Source organism: Apus apus, chromosome 6 (assembly GCF_020740795.1).
Source record: "Apus apus isolate bApuApu2 chromosome 6, bApuApu2.pri.cur, whole genome shotgun sequence".
Classification (NCBI taxonomy): domain Eukaryota; kingdom Metazoa; phylum Chordata; class Aves; order Apodiformes; family Apodidae; genus Apus; species Apus apus.
The window spans coordinates 20,612,115-20,635,294 of record NC_067287.1 but is presented as its reverse complement, the minus strand read 5'-3'; the positions used below and the strand labels follow the sequence as shown (position 1 = coordinate 20,635,294).

The window sequence follows — 23,180 nt, the reverse complement described above, 5'->3', positions numbered from 1 at the left end:
ATAACCAATTTAAACACTTGGTTAAAGCTGAAGTTCTGCTTATATTGGAAAAACAGCAGATACTGCTCTATCCTGATTCTAATTTTTACATGGACTTTTTAGAGAATTCGGAGGCTGTTTACTCACCAGAAAATGTTTTTCTTCCTTGAGATTGATAGTTTTTCTACTACAACATGGATGTTTACTGTTGTGAACGGTAGCAAGGAGTCCTAAAGCAATGTTTTTTTAATTTCTCTTTAGAACTGTTTTTTTCTCTTTGCCAAGTTGGATTAATCAATACTCTTGCCAGCATGTCTCATGCATTACCCTAATAGTAAAATTATTTAAAACCTGACCCTAGTCAAGTAAGTCCAAGCTTCTTTTTCTTGCCTTTGTTCCCCCCTGGGCTATTATAGCAAAGACTGCTGTTCCCTTTTTCTGCTTTATGTAATACCAGCAGTCTCAACACTTACTTTTGTGGATGTGAGGAGACTGGACTGCATTTCGTTTCACAGCTTACTCTCCCTGTGGTCATAAGTTTTATTCCATTAGGACAGGATTTTTTCTTTAGGAGCAACAATGACTCTTCTCCCCATTCTGTCACTTGAGAATTGTTTGGATTTCTTTAGTTTCCATTGAACATTAAAGATCTTTCTCTAAATTTTAATCAGGCAAGTAAGGGTCTTGACTTAGGCAAATGCTTTCATTGCGTACAACTTTGCAAGAGATGGTTGAAAAATTCCAGTCATTTAAAAAATTCACTGAAAGCAGAGTTTTGACTTTAGTGGGAAAAATGGGGTTTAGTCATCTGGTTTTTCTGCATTAGATTTAAAATTGCTTTTTTTATGCAGAGGTGATTAACAACACCCTGACTCATGTTCTTTTGCATGGTTTATTTAAGAAATCTAAAATTTATTACTTATCATGGTCTATGTGTAAGTGCAAAATCTTCTGAATTTTTTAGGATCTTGTCAGTTTTGATGATCAGCATATCTGATGTTATCTCACAGAGTTTCCGAGATCGATTAGTACACAAGGCTGAACAGGTCTTGAAAGAAAATGATGAAGTCCACTTCAACTATGCCAAAAGAATACTACAGTTTCTTCAGAATGTTAAAGTGAGATATTCTCCATTGGTAGAAAAATGCAACAAGATTTTCCTTAAAAGTGCCTCCCATCTAGACGTACACAGTATTAGTCTTATTTTTGGACTGTACGAGCAGATGGGTTTTGACAATGCTGAATTCCGCTTGGTTGCTAAACAGCTGCTGTCTGAAACTATAGATGATTATTATGATCCTGACAGCTTTGCAAAATTATTTTTCACTCTTGGGCCTATGGCAGGATCCAAGGTAAGAGAAAGGTAAGTTTATTAACAACGTTATCTTATTTATGGTATATATGTAGTATTGCACAGAAATTAAAAATGTACCCATATTTTTACCTGTTGTGGAGTCTCCTTCTGTGGAGACTTTCAAAACCCACCTGGATGCATTCCTGTGTGACCTGCCTTAGGTGATCCTGCTTTGTCAGGGATGTTGGACTAGGTGATCTCTAGAGGTCCCTTCCAAGTCCTAACATTCTGCAATTCTATGATTTGGAGGAATTTCTGAACCTTTTCCTTGAGCCAGCATTAGGTTTTCTAGTTATAACTTTGTAGCAATGTATTATTTCATTATGGAAACATAGTCATAACAGATTGTCTTAGAACATTTGCATAGAAGGCTGGATTCAGTAATCAAGGGGTTTGTGAATGCTGTTACGCAAGACCGTCTCATAGCTCTTGTCTTTTAGACTGCAGCCTTCCTTTCACAACGGATGGTAGTAAAAAAATTTATTTCCCCTGAGAAATACATGCAATATTTCCTTTTTTAAGACTGGCAGTAGCTTTAACAGCCTGAGTATTTTCCTGTCCAAGTTTGCTGTATGTCCTATTCTATATGGAAGGTCATCAGCAGGGAACACTTCAGCATTTATTTAGCTATTGCAGCATAGTATTGTGTGGCAGATTTTTCTCTGCCTGGGTTGGGTTGTTTTTTTTTGGGGGCGGGGGGTTGTGGCTTTTTTTTTTTGTGTGCCGCAAAATTTGGGGTAGTATTAGTGATGGGTCTGTCAAAGTCTTCAGTTTGAGGCAGAATTTGACATATTAATTACAATTAATTACAGTTTTTACTTTTCTTCATGAACATCTGCCTCTATTCGGAGATCTGGAGGTACTGCAAGCCTGTGTTGGTGCCATACCTGACTTAGTTCCAAAAGTTTTTCTAGATTTTGAAAAACTTATTTTATTTTTAGTAAAAATCAGTGTGAGGCAGAAATAGTCGTCAGCTTTATTTGCCCCAGAACCAATTCAGCTCATATTTGATTCTGTTATCTGGAGCTTGCTGATTGATGGTGCATTGTTTAGTGTCTTAGAGTACTTTCCCTTCTTGTCTACGTTCAGAATTGCTGGTTTCTAGGGTCAGAACAGTATGTACTGATCTAACACACATCTCTATCTGTGCCATACAGATAAACTGTTTAGAAGAAGGGTCAATAGAATAAAGGTCTCTAGTTTGGGGGAATTTGTGTTCTGATATTTGCTTAAGTAGTTATTGATTCTTTCCTTTCTAGACAATGAAAATGGCTGCAATTTTTGCTAGAGATTTTCAACTGTTTTTCTTTGGAAAATACATCTTTTCTTTTCCTCTTTAGGTTGCTAGTAACTGCAGCGTCCATGGCAGAAGAATTTAGCAGTCATCAGGTATTGATAATACTCAAGACAATGCAGAAAATGAAATGCAGAAATTCTCATCTACTCAAAAAGTAATTTTTTTTTATACTACTAAGAAGTTGTATTCTCTAGGTAAACTACTTCCATTTGGTATGGAAAACTATATAATATCCAGTAAGCTGGGAGTGGAAAGTGTGTCACTTGCACATGAATGTACATGAGCATATGTCAGTAGTAACTACAGATTTTAGAACATCACAGAATGGCCCAGAAGTAATTAAGGCAATTTCCAAATTTTATAGAAGGGCATTTCAACCTTACCAAGTTAATGTAGTATAATAATATTTGGCTTATTTAAAAATATGTGATCCTATTTGAGTAAACTTTGCTTTGAAGAGTTACTGTACATCAGTGAGACAAATGAGGACCAAGTTGCAGAGAATGTTCCCTATCCTGTCATTGATATGGATTGTTTCTTCAAAAGTTATTGTGCCCTACTTTGAATTAAGTCTTGTGTCTTTAAGGATCTGGGCAGGTGTTTTGTAGTTGAAAACTGAATGTTAGTTATAGGGAGAGGTAATATCTTTCATACAATGAAGGGAAAAGTAGTAGAGATTTTGTGCACAGAAGATGTAGCCTCAGACGTGTCACAGCCACAGCACAGTTAAATGCAGGTTGTGAGCAATAGCAGTGGATTGAATGTGGTTGTATGAACCAAACAGACCCTTGGAAGAAAAATTACAAGTAGTACTGTGGGGTGGAGTGGTATTAAAGGGAAGACCAAGTGAATTCATGCTTTTTCTCCTTGAATCTCACTGTCTAAAGAATGTCTTATCTTTCCCTACAAATTAGGCCCCTCTCACAGCTTTAGACCAACATAGCCATATCAGTCACTATTATGAGTACTCTGGTATTGAAACTGGTGATGCTGTTCTAGCTTATCCCATTCTTGGTCCACTCTAACCAATTGTAAAATCTGCAAAAGAAATTATTAGAGTGAAGTAGCTATTTTGCTGTGATGAGGGCTTTAATTTTGCAGTTTACTAAGTGGAGTGAGACTGCTATGTCTTAGTGGAACACCATCAAACTAGGGTGGAGAGGAGTGCAGTACCCTCTATCTACGTACTGTGCACCACCACCACGGGAGACCCCTTCTCCATGTGGCATGTTGGGTTTTGCAAAATCTTCTGTATTGGCATAATACCATGTCATCTTTTTCTTTTTGTATTCAGAATGGCTTCTGTTCTGCACAAACACTTGGATAACTATAATCTATTACAGTTGGTAAAGTTAACACATTACTTGGTGGTATTGCGTTGCCACAATCTGGAGCTGTTTGCCAAACTGAGGATATTACTACTTGGGTGTGTATTCTTGGAAATGTAGCTGTTTAAGTGTTAAACTGTTGTCTACTTAATATTTTAAATGACAAGCTAAGATGTTAAATTGTTATGTTTCCCTAAAATATGAAGAAGTATAAAACTGTTAAAAACATTTTGTTCTACTAAACATGTAAATCAGAGGATATAAAGTGGATATTGTCTTGACTGTAGACCAAATGGTATCTGCTAATAAATATATATTTTTAAAAAATATTTTTTTGCCCTGTGGCCACTGCAATATAATGACATCGAACAGGAAATTTTGATTGGTACTTTATAGGAAGGGTAAGAATCCATGTCTTCTTTGATGTTTGGAGGAACAAGTAATGAAAAATATACAGTAAAAATTACGTGGTTGGGACAATTTAAAGTGTGAGGCAGAAGTACTCTTCTTCTGATGGAAGAACTGTCTAGTTAGGTCTCAGGCTTGTACAGTTGCAATGTAGAAAGGGAAGCCATTTCTGGAATTGCAGAAGAAGAGATCTGCCACTGTTGCTTCTAGGAATGCAGTGCCCTGGCTGTACATGTTTATTGTGGATTATGCTTTCACATTCCTCAGACATCTCAGAACCTGGTGCTCCTCAGGACAGAAATCACAGAAATTATGCAAGCCCAGAAATCCGTAGACTGTTAACAAAGGTGAACTTTCTGCCCTTACTAGGGATTTTTGTGTTTATCGGTAACACTTGAAGCCTCATCAGCTGACTGAGGTGCTCTTTGTCTTCTTCCCTTTTTCAATTTTGAATAAATTAGAAGGAAGACGTTAATCTCAGTGAATAAAAGATGGTAGTCACTGTGTGAATTTCTACCATGTCATTATTTTTCTACTTATTTTATATTTCCTGTGCAGCTTTAGACTTTAAAAATAGGATTTTCATTAATGTAATTTTGTTTTGTTGGTGGGGTTTTTTTAAAACATTTGCACTTTGTGAGTACTGATGGTCTGTTTTTGTTTTTGTTTCTTTTCCAGGTTTTTAAAACCTAGTGTCATACCTGCTGATACAGCTGCAATAATTCGTGTTCTGGCCATGCTTCCTTCCTTTCAAGTGGAGGAAATCATTATAAACAAAGCAGCAACAGTTCTGCCTCAGTGCAGGCTCCATCATTTGAATTGCATCGCTACAGCTCTTATCAAATGGAATCATTATGACCAGTTGCACTGGCAAAACAGTTCTGATCTACATGTAAAGCTTCTGCAAAAAGTAAATGACTGTGCATTTCAGAGGCTTCAGAAAGCGAACAATTTAAATCTTCTGTTGGAAGAATTTACACATCTGAATGGAGAGTGGTTTGAAGAAGTCCTCAGTGAGGAAACTATGGCTGTGTGTCGATGTTTGATAGACCAGATAACATGGGCAAATGTATCACAGTTGTCTTTTTTCCTCATAAAAACAAACCACCATTGTCCTTCATTACTTGACCAAATAGCTTCTGTGACTGTTGAAAACATAGACAAGGTATTGCAGTTTTTCTATCTAGTATGTAAGTTAATCAGTAAGAAAGGACAAGGTAGTAGTTAATGTGTTTCAGAGCACAACCCACACAATGTTTCTCCTGATTTGGAGCTCATCTTTTCCTGTGTTTATTCAAAGGTGTTTTACTTACATGTACATTATTTTGCACTTACTTGTCTTTAATTTCCTTTCTTATTTCATTGTTTAGTCTGTCAGTGTTAGGTCAACCATAATCCTTTCCATTCAGCTTTACATTTGACCATCCTGAATATTTCTTATAATCTCTTTACAAATAGTCACATCACATGGTATATATTTTTACACTATTATTCTTGTGGGGATTTCCCCAATAGCCTGTCCTTTTGGTCAAAATTACTGTGTTTTCTCACTTTTTTTTTTTTTTTCCTTCTCAATCTGGTATTTATATAGATCTTTGTTTTTATTCTATGACATTTTGGTTTCTTTAAGGGCATTTAATGGGAAACCTTTTCAAAAGCTTCTTGAAGTCTTAAGTATATAGAAGCACTTGGATCATCTACATGAAACAGATTTTAAGTTTTAGCCATAGCTGCAATTTTAATGATTTCTGTATTTTATTAAAAAAATATTTTTCTCCAGGAAAAGTTGACAAAAAATTAAATATAGAAAATAGCTCATCTAGTCTTAAATTTCCCAATTCTAAAATTACTTATAACCCCCTTTTTTATTGTAAACCAATATTACAATAATTTGCAGTGACTTAATTTAGGATGTATTTTTTTCCAGATCCACCCCTTTGAAATCTATTTTATTCTTTTCCTTTTCTCTGCTCTGAATTATGACCCACCTGCTGGTGAAGAGTTCTTTGAAAGTTGTATCCAACGTCTTACTTCTAACTTCAGTAAGTGCCTTAAACAAATAGACTCTTGACACCACATAAATCAATATAATTGGAAGATATTCTTTGTACTGAATAAAAATGGGAATAGAACGCCTTATTTTTAATTTTTAAAAAAAGTGTTTTTATATATTACTGCTAATACTCTGTCTGCTGGGGTTAAATCACAACAAAGATTCCATGTATGATTCTGTTGGGTTTTCTAGCTTCATTTCACCGTTGCAAAATTACTGTTGATAAAGTACTAGGAAGGTATCTTGAGTGTAGTAAAAAGCAAGTGAATGTTCTGATTAACTACCTGGGGCTTTTTTGATACAGGCTCACAGAACTGTGAAAATTTGCTGGCTACTGAAATATTGTGGAGTTCCCTTTTTCTAAGACTAACTAGTTTCCTTCTGCACAGATCTGGCAAGAGTTCACCCTCACTTTGCTGCAGTTAGCAGAAGTAGTCCTTCACCTGTCTGCATCTTCATTCAGAACATCAGGAGAGAAACTTGGATGACTTGGGAGGGCATTGCAAGTCCTTTCAATTTTATGTCATGTGTTAATAGGAATTTCTGTTTGGTTTTTAAAGGTTGTTTTGAAGCTCATCAGTTGGTGCTGCTTGGTCATGTTTTGGCAGTGGCTGGGTATTTTCCTCCACTTCTGATAAACAGGATATTTAATGTGTCTTTCCTAAGTGAATTGAATGCTCAACTTGAAGGTAAGTATCTAGCTCTGTGGGAATTAGATTACTTAGCATTTGGCATAAAATGGAATTGTGGGCCTGTATATGACTTGAGAAGTAGAATTACTCTTTAAACAATTTATTTTTCTGGAGAGGCCCCTCTATATAATCTAGTCATTATTTGAGTGTTAAAAGGGAAGTAATGAACAAAAATTTGTGCGTTGTTTCAAAAGTACAGACTTAACACTGCAGATGAAAGAAGCTGATTTTTTTTTTTAATTGTGGTTAGCTTATTGCACTCAGTATTTAATAATTCTTCAATTTTGTTAGAAATAATATTACTTGAGTGTGGTATTTATTACTAGAAGTAGTCACAAAGCTCAAGAAATTATGTGGGATTCATGTCTGAAAGAAGTAAGTCCCACGAGTCTCCTCCTTCTAAATAGGAGACTTGAGTGTTTGAGTTTTTCCTTCCTCTCTACCTGTACATTGTTTGCTATCAATGTACTGTTGTCATTTTGCCTTCAACCACTTGATCAAAAGATGAATTATAGAAGAGCATTCAAATTGTTGCTTTCTTCTGTCTTGGTGTTGTTCTTAAGCAAAACTGTTATTTTTCATATTTTCCTCAATTATTTTGAAGAAACTTTCCAAGATTCTGCAGCATTAAATTTTTTAATGCTGTAATATATAGATATTTGCATCTCTAGTAAAGAATTCAGAGGTAGTAATTTAGTTCAGTGAGTTGGATTTTTCACATTTCAGTTTCCACTTTTTTATTTTGTTGAACTCAGTCCTGCCTGACGCTCTAAAGCAGAGGGTCCGCTCCCGCCTCATGAAGTTGAACAGAGCAGTCTGTCTGGAATGCCCGGAGTTTCACATCCCTTGGTTTCATGAGTGCTACTGCCAGCACGTCTTCCATTACAGTAAGTAATACAGGAGAGGAAAAGCTGCCCTGGTTACTAGTAATAGTCTGTTTTTAACCGCCTGCTAGATGCTGCTTCTAAACTGTCAAGTTGACAGTAGCACACAACAGAAGCACAGAAGGGTGCACCCCACTCTCTGCTGAGGATGTGTTCTTGAAAATGCAGCTGCTTAGTAGTAGTAGTAGTAGACAGATAGCAAGCAGTTCTCCCTGGGAGAATTAGTGTGACAGAGAGGGATATTTCTAAATAAGAAACAAAATTTAAATACCCAGGAGCAGCTGTACATGGCATGGAGGATGGAAAGGTGGGAAGATGATCATTAGGAAGATGATCATTGGGATTATCTACTGGAGGAGATGAGTCACTTTGATCTGTGAGTCACAAGACTGAACTTTTGACTTAAAATTTTCCAAGGTGAGTGTTTTATCTGCTTCCTTTTGAACTCGCTTCTGTCATCTTCCTCAGAAGAATCAAGGTTCAGCAAGGATGAGGGGTGGAGAAGTAGGCTATCAGTCAAGTGTAGCAGCTGAGATCTTTCTCTATAGTGATCAGTTTTTAGAAAATCCAGCTGATGCAAACTCAGTATCTCCTCCACTGATTCTCATGGGGGAGATCTGCTTTGCCACTGAACTCGGCTGCTTTATCTCTGAGACTGAAGATGTTCCAAGGAGCAAGGTATTAAACAATCTGCAACAGAGAAGTGATAGATAGTGGGGTGTGCCTGTCATAGATGCAAAATAAGTAAATACTTATTTAACTGTCTTAAGTACAATTAAAAGCAAACAAAATCCAACAGGTAAAACCTGAAACTAAAGTGTTAGTAGTATATCAGTGGGAAAAACCCTGGGATGGAAAGTCTGTGTTTGAAACTTGTGCTTAATTGGCACCTGCCAATTTCCACCCAAAAGATGATCAAATTGTCTCTGAATTATAATGAAATAACACCAGGGATCTGTTGGAAAGCATTAATTCAGTAGATTGGCTGTCAAAATGCAGTGTCATGAGGTACCATTTTAAAAACATTGGCTGTGGATGTTTTTATGTATGAATTCTTTGTTTTGTCTTCATAGGCAGTAGCCGAATTAATCCACTGCGACAGCATGTTCACAGAGTGCTGACAGAGATCTTAGGAGGGAGCAATTATGCAAGAATATCTGTTCTCACACCATACTACTATAAAATAGGTGAGAAGTTCATCCTCTAAGGATCTCTAATGGAGATCTGCAATACCACTATTATCACCAAAATGAGGAAGCCCCATGATGTGTGGCCATAAGATACTGCAAAGAAGAAAATGCTTTATAAAATACAGTTTCTAAAATGTTCTGTGTAATATAAATAATGTTGGATATATCATATTACGGTTATCACTTTTTCCAGAAGTAAACACTGTACAGATCAAATTATTTCACCCTTTTTTGTGTCAGTAAACAGGTTTGTTGTATTTTCTCACAGATTTTGAGTGTATTCTGGATGAAAATAAAAAGCCTCTTCCCTATATGGCTCAGAATATACGTTTGGAGGGAATACACTTGCGACATGGCATGAACGATGCAGGGAGAAAGACTCTGCCTCCTGGAGCTCAGAGGTTAGTCCATTAAATTCTTGCACATTAGCTCTTTGAAGCTTCCAAGCTTAGATGAAGTTTAGCCAAGGTTTTTGATGTTTATGTCCTAAATGGTTGTTGCAAACCATAGGCTATCTATTTTTTCTGTTCCTTTTTCCAAAGCCTTACAAGGTTTAGCCTTTCTAGGTGTGGTGGGCTGACGCCAGCCAGCAACTAAGTTCCCACCTAGTCATTCGCTCACTCTTCTGCAGCTTGACAGGGGAGAGAATCTACAGGGCAAAAGTGAGTAAAAAAACCTCCTGGGTTGCAATTAATACAGTTTAATAAGTGAAGAGAAGGCAGAAGAACAAAAAAACCCAACAACAAACAACCAACAAAACCAACAACAAAAAAAGGGAAAACAATTCATGCAAATGCAGTCACTCACTACTAGCAACGACTAGTTTGGAAAAACTTCCCCGTTTTATTGCTGAGCTTATGGCATGGAATACTGCTTGGGCCAGTGCCAGCTGTGTCACCTTCCCAACCTCTTGCTAATGGCAGCCTATACACTGGGTGCAGAGTAAGAAACAAAGAAGGCCTTGATGTTGTGCAAGCACTCTTCAGCAACAGGCAAAATACTTGTGTGTCATCAACACGTTTTTGGTCACAGAACCAAAACGCAGCACCATACAGACTGCTGTGAAGAAAAGTAACCCTATCCCAATGAGACCCAGTTCACTAGGGCAGACAGGGCATTCTTGAAATGTGTTTTACAAGACTGGAATACTGTTTTCCTCCCACCTCTTAAAATGTAAGCCTTGAAAATGCTAGTTAGCCATTTTCACCATTTGTACAAAAATAGATGCATAGCAGAAATGCTTTTTCTAAATCAAGTGATGTTCACGTATCTCCAGATAAATACAAGGAAGATATTTTGCCTAGTTTCAGGGAGTTGTTTCATTTTCTTTTTCTACGAATTGTCATATTTATCTAGCAATAGTCTTGCAGCAGTTATCAATACTGAACTAGAAATACCACTTACTGTTATTCGGGTAGAACCTGAAAGTAAATGCACATTTTTGTTTTTTGCAGAATTGCTTTGGAATTTCTGGATTCAAAAGCTTTTAGCAAAAATTCACGTCACCTGAAAGGAGAACCTGCAATGAAAAAACGACACCTGGAAATGCTGGGGTACCGGGTAGTTCAGGTGAGCAGTCAGCAATGTTCTGTGTCCTTTCACTCTGTGCAGAGTGATACATTTTCCTTCCAACAGATTGAAAGATAGCTAATAGTTAAAAGCACCTTCTGGATGAGAGCAGTTTTTGTATTTAGGAAGGAAATTCCAGGCTGTCGTCAAGTTCTTCATAGAACTTGCACCTTCTCTGAAAGTGGCTGCAGCAAAACTGAAGTCAAAAGGTCTCAGTCTTACCTTACTGCAGGCAAACTAGCAGTCTTGACATAGCCTGAGTAAAGGAGAAGTGAAACAAGAGTTTGAGCTCAGTTCACCAAAGATTTGTGCTCTGGAAAAAGATTGAACATACCCTCCTTGAGTGATAGACAGTTATGGCTGCTGCAACATGGCTTATGGATGTCTGCAGCAGTGATGGTGCTGTGACAGGGAAGACGAGTGGCCAGAGTTAATTCACAGACACCAGCATGGAAACATTGGGAAAACGGAGGCTCATTTTTGCAGAGTCTTCTATATATATAATTACCTACTCTAATTTTAGCTAGGATCCCTCTTTAAGCTTAAGGTTTGTGGGTTTTTTTTTTTCTTCAACAGGTTGAACATCCTTTCTTGTATTGCCCTGATGGTAAAAGCTACTCTACTGATATTCCATTCCAGTTTGATACATTAACATTAATAACTCTGGTTATCTGGGATTTTTCTCTCATTTTGGGTTTCAAAAGGTGGGAGATAGTGAAATGGAGTTGTCATAGCCTGTATTGCGTGGGCATCTGCTTTACATCTCTGAAAATGTGCTGCTTTTTGGAAGCAAACTGACTGTATTTACATGAAGAATCTTACATAAAGAAATTACTCTTTTCAGTATTAGAATAAGCCTAGCTTTTAGAAGGACACAGGTGATAAAATATCTTCAAGTGGATAACAACAGATATTAAAGAGCCTTTTCTTTGCTGTAAGGTGCTACGTGGGTTATACCAGCCAATGTTAACAGTCATTTTGTATGATTCTGTTCTACAGATTCCTCACTTTGAATGGAATTCTATGGTTCTGTCAACAAAAGGTGAACAGCTAGAATATCTAAGAAAGCATCTATGTGGAATACACTGACGTCAGACATGTAGTGAAAAGTATTTTTTTATATGAATATATCATGTACCACTAAACTCCTAATCCTGGAGTACTTACTTGCAAAAATGTCTTTATCGGTGAGTCAGCTGGATGAAGGCTTTCCATGGGGCAGGTGTCAAGAGATTTAAACCTGTTAGTTTGGGATTGCAAGAGGCAGGTCACAACGGGCCATGAAGATGTGATAAGGATGCTTAAAATCTTAAGGATGCTTAAATTATCTGGAAGCTGTTCTTTAAGTACATGAGTCTGTGACAGTTTTGCCATAAAATTACATTATTATTTCCTAAGTAAAGCACAGAGCCTTAGCCAGATAATAAAGCTGACCAAAGGAAAAGTTGGAAATATTCTTGACTGTGAGAGAAGAGGCAGCAGATCTACTGGAAACTATGTCTGTCTTCCAGCATGTGACAGAATGAGCAATAGGGATCAGACTGTATCTGTACTATGAAACCAAGAAACTGAAATGCAGATTTGCTAAGATTAGGATGCTGCTGCAGCTGTTCTGTTTCCGTCTTCCAGAACAGAGGTACTCAGGGTGACTGTACTGGGGGAGGAGTGAGGGACCACCAGCTGCTTCTCCTGTCCCGTGATGTCTGTGCAGAAGTATGGCTTGAGCCTGTACATACTGAAAAGACAGACTAGTTCTAGAGGTCTGGCAACCACTCAGACCCTTGGAACACCTGTACTCCAGTTAAATGCAACTTGCAAGGGATACCTGAGAGATTTATCTGAGATATGGAGAAAATAATGCTGGGTAATTAATGAATTTTTTTCCAACGGCATTATGCATTGACCCAGCCCTTGCTAATAGAAAGAAAATAACATTAGACAAACCATCTAACCTGCCTATTCTGTAAATAAGACAACGTACAAAAGAGCAAAATTAGGCTGAAAATTGAAACCAAGACCAAGAAAAGTTTTCACAGAGTGACCGTTACCTTGGTTACTGGTGGTAAAAAACATTGCTGGTTTATTTATGACCTTTCAAAACCACTTGCCAGTTACAAGGCTTCCTGTGATTGTGCTCAGCCAGGATTTGAGTCAGGAGGCATAAGATTCTGGGATGTAGAAGGAAAATGTGGAATAGCCAGGAGAATGTTAATTGTAGAGCAGTAGCTGTAAAGCAGTCATACTTCTGCTAATCAACCCATTTTCAGAGGCAGCCATTTTGTTACTACAGCTGCCATTACCTCATGACTGTGCCATCTCCTTCACACACACAACACGTATATATGTTTTCTTGCCTTTTCAGTAGAATCCTTACTATTTTCTTTGAAACCTGGCAGAGGTAAGCAACTACATTTCTGAACTGACCATTATGCACCTGACTGTCACTTCTTTTTTTACTACTTGGTATAGAAGAAAATAGTTTGACCAAACACAAATCAGGACACTAATTAAAAGCCAGGAAAAAAAACCAACTTATCTAACCTGCAAGGTGCTTTCCTCCTGAAGGAACCCCACATTTATGGGTTGACTGAAAAAACTAGTACATATTTGTCTGATTATGACTCCAAATGGATATGGGCTCCAAGACATAAAAGACAAGTGCTTTGAGAAAATGTCATTGAAGGTGCAGTACACAGAAAGACTATATGCACATTACCTTTTGTTTAAAAGGGAGACAGTAATGAATATAGGTTAGGATCTCAGAAAGTGGGCTGCAAGTTAGAAGGCTCTTGCATGACCCTGCTTCGTACAGATGGCCTTCAAGTGTCCCACCAAGTGTCCCACTGAGTGTAAACCCAGCTTTTCACTTATCCAGCAGTCACACTGTGTCAAGGTGGGTATCTTCAAGATGTCTATGGATAAAGTTATGCAGCTTCAAAATAGGAAAAAGATTAAAACTTGTTATGACTGGATTCAGAAAGGGCATCTTAGAAAAGCAAAATAGACAAGTATTGCTGGAAAACATGCTGCTTTTGATCCTTTGCAGTAATCTTTCTAAATTAACTCAGTAAGTGTCAGAGCAGATAGGCTGGTATAAACCAGTGATTTAACTGGAGCTAATGAAAAGACGCTAAAAACAGCTGAAGATTTGGGCACTAAAGGGGAAAACAGAAAAGGTGTTCTGCAGATGAAGAACCAGGGTACAGTAACATAAATGATCTATGAGGGCTGTGCCTTTGACGTATGTTCACTTCTGTCTCCTAGGAAGGCAATGCAAGGTGTCAGTTGCTATTCAGTCAGGTGTGTTAGACTTCTTTTCCAGTTTTTCTGCTACATTAGCTGTCATTAGATTTAGATTCATGACATACTTTCGATTTATGACATTGTCTTTATTCAATGGAGAAATTCTTTGGAGAGATACTCTATAAAAATGGTGGGCATGCTCTACTTCAAGAAACCTGAGTGCTATGTTTTGGGCAAAGGCTGTACTCAAAAATCTTTGTCCTGTCAATATGATACTGGTGATGAACTGAACAATAAAAGAGACACCATCAAGTCATACTTCCACAGTTTTTAAAACAAAGTTTAATTGTTAAAACTTCCAACATCAAAATGCATCAGCTCTTTATTAGATGGAAATGTCCACTCTGCCATAGGTACTTGCTGATGATCAGTTCTTCTAGGACTTTTCCATGAATGCTTGATGCTTGTTAATGGCCTTAGATCTGAGAAAAACTTCCATAAAATACTTGCTTTGGAAATAAATATAAAAGCATAAAAAAATGGAGAATCATTGTTACCAGAAGCCTAAACATAGTAGGTGAAACAGTAGAGCTGTTAACTTTGTGAACTTCTCTCTCTTTCCTCCTGTCTGGCTACTAGTACAGCTTTGGCTGAGGTTGGCATTTCTTAGGCCACTTTTGTTTTGATATGAACTTCAATTTCAGGCTAAATTACTTTTGGAAGGCTCTATGAAAACATTTTCAAGAGATGGTTGAAGAATGCAGGATTTACATACATTGCTGAAGAGGGCAATCCGGCTGCACAAACAGCCAGTTAGAATAAAATTAGCTACCTACTAGTGGTATTTAACTTGACAATTAATTAATGGGCATTGTTTTGAGAATAAAACACCAATATATTGGATTGTCTGAGTGTAAGGAAGTCTTACCTAGTTTTCTTAGCAATTTTACAGAGGGAAAAATGGAGTTCTCTTAATTTATTCTAATCCACATTAATTAGAATTCTTCAGGATTTTAAATGTTGGCAGAAATTCAGTTATTGTTGATTAACAAGTAAATATCTTAAGACTTGGACAGACCTATGAACTGTTGAACAGTTAACAGAAGAACTAGTATGCTGCTACAAAACTTCTGTACAATTTGGGGACGTTTTCATGCAACAAAAAGAGAAGAGCCTGTTTAACCTCCCTCACCATACCACATTTTCCAGCATTTTGTTTACAGTTTTGATAACTTGAAGAGGTTTAAGCGTGTAGCCAGGCAGGAGGCTCCAGCAGCGTATCGGATCTCTTTCAGTATGCCAATCCATTCTTTCTTTTCATCATCATACCTGTATTTAACAAAATAAGGTCAGAACATTTCTTCTGAAGATCTGAGTTTGATGCTTCATCACACACACATGACAAGGAGAAGAGTCCACATGTTGCAAAGGCTGGTAGGAGCCATGTGCCAGAAAAGGCGGCTTTTGTCCTCCAGAACAGAACTGGAAGTGTTCTTGCATGTGAGTTGTCCTTTTCATAGTTCTAAAGCTTGTTGCTGGTCTGCATCACACTTTAATAACTCCTATAAAAGCTTCCTCCTTAAGCGTATGTTCTGAATTCCTTCAGATTCCTACATATAAAGGTGTTTTTTCTGGGATTCCTTCCTATCCTTCTGCCAGTTAGAACTTTGGAATTTACCTTAGCAATTAAGGTCACAGCCTAGATGTGATGTTTCATCACTGCTACCAGGATTTAGATTTTTAAAAAATCTAGGAGATGGGGATTTCTGATTCTCAAAACAATTACTTGACTACTAAAACATCAAAGAGTACATAAAAACCTCTGTCTATACAGGCTTTTCTGTATAAGAATGTCATGAAACAGAGAACCTTTTAGGGTATGCTTAAAAGGCTAAACCTGCCAAGAGATATGGCAACTTACTCTTTTAAAGAGTAAAAGAATCTGAAGATCATGATTCAGACTGTTCAAATTATTAGTAAGTGGAAGTAGTCGTTAGACCAAATCTGATGGTTTTTTGGTACTTTGACATACATTTCAATCTGTCACCAAATGCCTTACAACCTGTGCTATGGTTCATTTCCAATGTTAAAACAGAAAACTAGTTTTACCCTCCAGTGTCTACAAACCCCAACTTTAGATACAGCTTTCCACCAGGAAAGTGTGATTAAAATTTAACTTACTTCCATATGTCAGTGACTTCACTGGGTGCAAACTCTTTAGACTCAAGCTGAATCATTGCAAAGCCTCCAATAGCATACAAAGCTCCACTTAAGGTGACTAAACTGATGGAACTTCTCTCTTGAGGAAATTCAGGCATAACCTCCCACCTAAAGATGAAAACAAAAACCTAAGTTAAACACATTAGAAATATTCTAAACTAAATGTACTAAAATACACCTCTGGGTGGCATAAATTCAGGCACCAAGGACTGCTTGAGTGAATGGTTTAATAAAAGGAAAAAAATTCTGAGATTCTATCAGCAGTGAGTTTCAGTGTCTCCATCCCTACAGGGACATCCTGCAAGTCTTAAGTGACAGCATGACACTGTGATGACATGTTGTTCCAGAGACCACCTTTTACAGGTTGCCTGGTCCCATCATCAGTAATAAGCCTTGGACAGATGTGTTGTTCCCCAGTGACTCTCATTTTGTCCCTATAATTTCTAAAACAATCATTTCAAGTAGCACTGAGAGAGTAATGTGAATTTAAAAAAAAAAAAAAGTCACTGGACATCAGTAGCATAATTTCAAATTTTCTGCCAATTCACACCTATGAACATGTAAAACATACAGACATCCCACTTCTGGATAATGTCAACATCAACACTAATAGGCTAATTTGTCTCTTTCACTTGTGTGACTTGACTGTAACAAAACAGACAGAGCAAACCAACATAAGAAGCTGTAGCTTTTTCAGACCACAAGCTGGATGTGTTTCTGAGCAACGGAAGAGAAGGATGTACCAAACATCCTGTTAACAAAATTATCTTTATTTTCCTTGGCTTTCTTTAGAAGCTGCAAAGTCTGAAGTTCTCTCACAGAATTACTTCCTGCAAAATTCACGTTTGCTATTGTTATATTTTACCAGGAAGTCTCTTTGGGATAGCATACATTTAAGTTAAAGCTTTTGTCATAGGTTGATGGCTGCGATGCCACCCATCAGTAAAGACAGCACAGCCAAACGCATTTATATTCAATAGAAGTGCTTACTAATAAAAGAAAGGTGCATCCAGAACCACTTACAAGTTTGAGCTATCATAATAACGCTTTACTGGTATTATTTTAGATGAAAGTTTGTAAAGAATATAAGAGGAAGGAAAAGTAACAAAATTGACAAAAAGGAAAATAAGAAGTAGAAAGACACTGATACAGATGGTATAAACTGAAAAATCATAAACATTTGGGGGATACTCATTGAAAAAGATCCTGGCTGTGAGGAAGAACACTGGAAAGTATTTGGACCAAATAAGTAAGCTCATTCCAGGTTGACTTAGTCTCTTTTGACATTACTTTTTCTTTATAGTATTTCAGAGTATGCACTTGAAATTGAAAATCTTCCTTGAGTTTTCATAGTAAGAATTACCTGCCTGTCATTAACTAGTGGTAAATGGTATTTGTCCTGACAAAGTAAGTAAACAGCAAACATGACAAGGCCAAGCACTCAAAGGACATTCAGCTAGTCCTGTTCAGGCACCTGATTTCTCTTGCTGGGGTTTAATGTTCAGTACCAGAGCTGCTTCAGCCAGACTGCGTGGCCGTTGCCTGTTCCAATTCTCACCTGTTAGGCCCGCGCACCTGTTTATGTGACTGTATGGTCAACTGAATCAGGAAAGTAATCAGACTTAAAAAATAATAATATTACAGAGGGGAGTTATTTTTGCTACATGAGGTCTTTGATTATGTTTGCAATGCAGCTGTGCTAGCATAGAAAAGTGGGGGGTGGAGGGGGCAGGAAAAATAGCCAGAGATATGGGCTCTTTAGGCTGCTGCTGTTGTTGCTAATGATAATGTAGACCAAGTGTCTCAGTGGGTGTACAGGCACCTGAACACCTCTGACTCTTAGAGCTCCTAAAGCCTAGATGATAAAACACTTGCTTAAAAACAGCTTGAATATTACACTCACTTATTGGTGGTCAGATCAAAAGCTTCAACAGATGCAGTAAGGCCTTCTTCAGTGACTCCACCTGCAATGAAAATCTTGCCCTTATGGACAGCTGTTCCAAACATCGAGCGAGCCACTTTCATTGGAGCCAAGTCTCTCCAGTCTCCCTTCTTGGGATTGTATACAAATAATCTATTAGTGCATTTCCTGGGGAGGAAAAAGAAAGCCTATGATAATTTCTAATGAATTTTTGGCTTGTTCAAGTGAGACCTAGTTGAGGTGGAGTGTGGGCTTATGTACACCTCTTTCCTCTCTACAAGATCCTTTCTGTGTCTGATCTGGGAATCTGTACATATCTGCAAATCACTTATCACAACTATAGGACTAAATTAAATGTTAAATGCTGCTTACACAGGGCAGCTATTTCACTGTACCTTACAGGAGAAAGACAAGAACCTTGCCCAGAGTATTCTACTCAGATGGATTTGTGAAGGAATGTATGACAAATGTTATAAAAGAAGGATCATGCTGCTGTTTTGGCTAATTTGACGAGCTTGTATCTCAGATAGCTCCTCTACAAACTGAAAAACTAGCACCACGTGCTCAGTGAGTGGAAACTTGAATTTCCCCACTGTTATACCCATTAAGGTGTAACAGGCATCACAAGTCAGAAAATGAAAAACTGACACAGTAATTCCAGTATTTCTATCTGCAAAGAAATACTGCTTTCACTGAGGGTCCTCATAGCTATCTATTACTTACACGTCTACAATGTAAGTAATTATTTGCCTTGGAAATAAGTCATTAAAATAACTAGTTGGGATTACAATGTATGTGCAATTTTACTGTATCATGAAAAAGATAAACCATAACATGTTCTCCTATGCCAATTTCTTTGCAGCCTTAATCCAGAGATGCAAAAAAAATTAAACCCTGATGTCGGAATGTGAGGACATACAATCTATAAAGGACCAACCAAATAATGTTATAAATTGTCATGAAAAGACTTAAGAGACTCACTTATCATCAGTTTTTCCACCAAGGCAATATATCAATCCATTGTTTGAGACAGTAGCATGGCCATATACTTTGATGGGTAGTTTTTTGATCTCACCCCATTTCATTGCTCTGGAACAAGAATATCACCATTAGGCTCTTTCAACTAGCAGTGGGTTATTTAAATGTCCTCAGTGGGCATAAGTGAATTTTAAACATACACAGGATCATAGCACAATACTGAATCTAGAGACTCCTCAGTGCGAAGGTCCTTGCCTGCAATTACATAGATCTTGTTGTCCGACTCTCCCAGCCCAAAGAGACACCTGGCTGACGGCAGTGGGGGAAGGGCAACCCATTCACCAGCGATGCTATCCAGCTGAAACAGCATCAGAACAGCAAGTGTTAGGAAAGGCAAACAGCAAACATCCACACAATGAACACTGTTCCACAAAATAAATCTAATCGCACTCAGTGTCTCTGTACAGCATATTTGCTTGCCTGAGCAGCCTACCCTTCCCTCAGTGCCACCCATGCTTTGTGGTGACAAGGCCTAGCAGTCAATGCCACACATCTCTCTTTGCACCTGCTCATCCTCACAGTTTTTGCCTCTTTATTAAGCTCTTCTTCCTTGTTTAAACGTTCCTCACTCTCTGGATACCCCATCACGTTGAAAAAACCAAGTTGTTCTTCTTCCTGCCTGCAGGGAGCAGACACTACTGCCATTCCACTCCTACACATTTAGCTGGTTGTGCTCATCACTACAATCAGAGCTGCCAGACACCCTCACAGTTCCTTTAAAAGGTCAGGAAACATTAATTGGAAAATAGCACAGATGTTTCTTCTGGATCCCTAGAGCAAAAGGGGTGGTGTTTCATCACAAATACACTCAAAAGAGATCTCTGAAGGCACAGTGAATAAAGACTTCACTCCAAACAGAAAAATCAGGCAGTGCAGTTCCCTAGGCAATAATATAGATGGCATCCCTACTGAAGCACTCCCATGGCTATCTCAGCTCACTTCCAGTAAACTGAAAACATCTACAGAGAAGCAGCAGCAGGACAGAAGAAAAAACAAAACAGTGTTTCCCTAGAACTGTACTGCTTAATTTTTGTTTTGATCTGAGAATCTGGGTTCAGTGCAGTGACATCCTTTTTCTAGAAGTATGTTTCACAGTCAAGGTCTCCAGGAAAAGACACATCTCCCAGATTTGATAGACCACTCCTATTGAACAGGAATTTTTATTACAGCAGTGAGATTTGACACATGGACATGGGTAATGCTGAGAAGATGTACCCATCAGGGATCAGAACATGCTTAGTGAATCAGTCATAAAAGATGACCTATCTGTTGTTGATAGGGCATAAAGTAGTCATGCCTTTTTAAGCCAGCAGCAGCTTTGTTTTCTCCTGGATTGCTAGCTACCCAGTAAAATGGTAACAGGTGCATCACTGGTGGAGAGAGGGAGGTCAGCAAGTGAAAATCGATTTGGCACCACATTATCATTCTAGAGGGAACATCACCCACATGGGTAATGCAGGTAAGTATTTTCACTATAGGCACTAGCAAGCAAACTTAAAGATGACAAAAAAAGACAAAAGGATTTCAGGAAATGGATGTAGGCATATAAAGCAGGATTCTGAAAACTTCATCAATTTTTAATATCAAACTTGAGGTTTAGTTTTTCAGAGGCCCTGAGACTTAACTATTCAGTTTTGGATTATATATGTTTTTACATCAATGCAGTTCTTCTATTCAAAGAGTATTTATGTAACAAGTTTTGCACTTCAGTGATTAGTTTTACACCTCCACAGGGAAATGAAACAGTGCTAATCTCTCTCTAGCAAATTAAGACTACGCTCTCACAGGTATAACAAATACCTGAAACAAACCTTTTCATTGTGTGTGAAATCACAGTGAGCCATAGTGCTATAAACACCTAATATTTGCATTTTTTTAGTGTCTGAAGGCTTTAAAATTCTATTACTACTTATCACTGTGCTTATTTCATATTGAAACAGGACCTACTTTTGCTCTTTTTAGGATAATGTGCCTCAGGACAGGACATGGCCAGCAGCATAATTCATCATGGAATAGTTCAAATACCCCCCAAAGCATGTAGCCACTTAGTTAAAAACACAACATGCCAAATTACCTTTTTGCTCATTTTCTGAAATATGCTGTGGAAGTTTGTATTAATTTGCCTTATATTTATACAGATTTACAAAGATAGAAAATAATTCTTTCAGTTGAGACGTGTAGTATTTGGCTTTCTGACATTGATAGTTTGCCAAGAAAACAAGCTTTCACCTCCAAATTATATATTTTAGAATGCCCTTAGGCTTGCAAATGTAGATGTGGCAAAAGGACTTCTGGAATTTAAGTGACAAAAGTGGCATTTAAAATATGTTACTGCTGTCATAAAAATGTTTCAGAAGCAAAAACAGAATGAAATCTCATTAGCTCTAAAGCAGCTAAGCACTCACACTTATGGAAGTTAACAGAAATTCACAAAAGATATTTTACAAAAATATTATTAGGCTTACACTTAGGCATGTCTACCACAAAAAAATCATTTTAAACAATGAAAGCCAGTACATAAATATAATATAGTAACTATTTTAATCTTTTCTGAGATCTCACCATGGGCTTGATCTTGAAAGAGATGCAGGTCCCTTGGTTTCATTTATTTCTCTGAATAGCTCTCTATGGATACTTCTCTCCACTGACTGTACAGAGAGACTAGACAACTCATTTGCATAGACTCAAAATGCTTTTCAGTAACTCTTAGAAGAACCTATTATTACACCAACAATTGTAAAGCTTATACCTGGAAGAAGTATGACTGGAAAGGCTGATCCTTGTTCTCCTCTTCTACATAGAGTCCTCCAACAATGTAGACCTGATTTTGCGTGGTGACTATACTGGAATGATTTCTGGGAATCTGTTCTGCCAGTGCTGCTAGATAGCATTCGTTTTCTAGAGGATCATAAGCTACTGCAGCAGTGTCATTAACCAGAAGAATTAAGTCTTTGACAAACATGCCATGCCTGGGAAGGTCATTTAGGTAGCCAGGCAGCAAATCTTCATCTCCTACATCGCCATTCACCTCCCCTTTGGTTGACTTTTCTGTACTTTTGCTAGTGTCAGGCAGTTTTCCAGCAAAAGCATCCTTAATAATCTTTACTTTTTTCTGAAGGTCTGAGTTGCTTTTAATTATATCATCCTTCTCAACATGTTCTTTGAAATATTTTTCTGGCATAAGACGAAAACGTATGCAGTCAAAAATTTCCCCCAGGCTCTTTACTCTGTTCTCCTTGTCTGTTTGGACCCATCTCATTACTGCTTCAAATACCAGTTCTTCCTTCTCTACGTTTAAGCTGTCAGGTGAAATAACTGAAATAAGTTCATGTGGGGCAAGCTGCATGAAGTCCTCTTCTTTGCAGATCTGCACAAAATGGTCTGAGACAAAATCACGAGCAGAAAATGCAAGTCTTGGGCAATCAAGCAGAACACCTAACCGAAGGATGGCCAGGCAGTTACCAACAGCAAGCCTCTTCTGAAGATAGGAGACACACACAGTGAACACAGAAGGGATCTGAAAGCGACTGGCCAAAGCAAAGATATCTTGCACGTTAGAATCATTAAGATCAATACTTGCTGAATAAAGGTATTTGACAATCATATCCAGGATGTTGGGGTCAACGTTATCTAGAACTACCTCCTTCTTTTTCTCTTCATTTTGCTCAGACAAGAAATACTCACGAAAATAAGGGCTACATGCCGACAGAATCAGTCTGTGGCAAGGCAGGCTTCTGTCACCAGCTTTTAGAGAGCAATCTATAAACTTTTTCTCTTCGAGGAGTTCCTTGAGGCCATCCTGAAGAAGAGTGGATTGGTAAAGTCTGAGCTCTTCAGTGAGTTCCCTTTGGGAATCCATTTCGCAAACACTTGGGAAAGGGGAGGGAGCAGAAAGCTTTAGTTGTTCTCTGCTCAAAGGTCTGTCTGTAAAAAAGGCAGACCAATGTGCTTTGCCCTGCCTGAGGCCTCTGCAACTTAATCTTGCTAGCTAAATATAGGTCCAT

General features: G+C 37.9%; 2 protein-coding genes across 4 annotated transcripts in view; one reads left to right on the top strand and one right to left on the bottom strand.

The window, feature by feature from the left end:
• FASTKD1 (FAST kinase domains 1) overlaps positions 1-19,125 on the top strand; it is a 26,782-nt gene extending 7,657 nt beyond the window's left edge. Inside the window, exons 6-17 of one of the 3 annotated variants that reach the window (XM_051622691.1) lie at positions 944-1,342; positions 2,674-2,784; positions 3,925-4,056; positions 5,045-5,531; positions 6,294-6,408; positions 6,980-7,108; positions 7,867-7,998; positions 9,069-9,182; positions 9,454-9,586; positions 10,640-10,754; positions 11,754-11,796; positions 19,001-19,125. In XM_051622691.1, the coding sequence (XP_051478651.1) occupies positions 944-1,342; positions 2,674-2,784; positions 3,925-4,056; positions 5,045-5,531; positions 6,294-6,408; positions 6,980-7,108; positions 7,867-7,998; positions 9,069-9,182; positions 9,454-9,586; positions 10,640-10,754; positions 11,754-11,796; positions 19,001-19,029 (1,939 nt within the window). In that variant the 3' untranslated portion in view covers positions 19,030-19,125. Of the gene's footprint in view, positions 1-943; positions 1,343-2,673; positions 2,785-3,924; positions 4,057-5,044; positions 5,532-6,293; positions 6,409-6,979; positions 7,109-7,866; positions 7,999-8,270; positions 8,413-9,068; positions 9,183-9,453; positions 9,587-10,639; positions 10,755-11,753; positions 12,348-19,000 lie in introns of those variants that run through there. The other 2 variants (XM_051622690.1, XR_007889824.1) reach the window with 2 other exon arrangements.
• KLHL41 (kelch like family member 41) lies at positions 14,317-23,180 on the bottom strand. The gene is made up of 6 exons (XM_051622692.1): positions 21,926-23,180; positions 19,317-19,474; positions 19,120-19,227; positions 18,121-18,306; positions 16,179-16,325; positions 14,317-15,326 (listed from the first exon to the last, which is right to left on the bottom strand). The coding sequence occupies exons 1-6, from the start codon at positions 23,033-23,035 to the stop codon at positions 15,215-15,217; spliced, it is 1,821 nt and encodes a 606-aa protein (XP_051478652.1). The 5' UTR covers positions 23,036-23,180; the 3' UTR covers positions 14,317-15,214.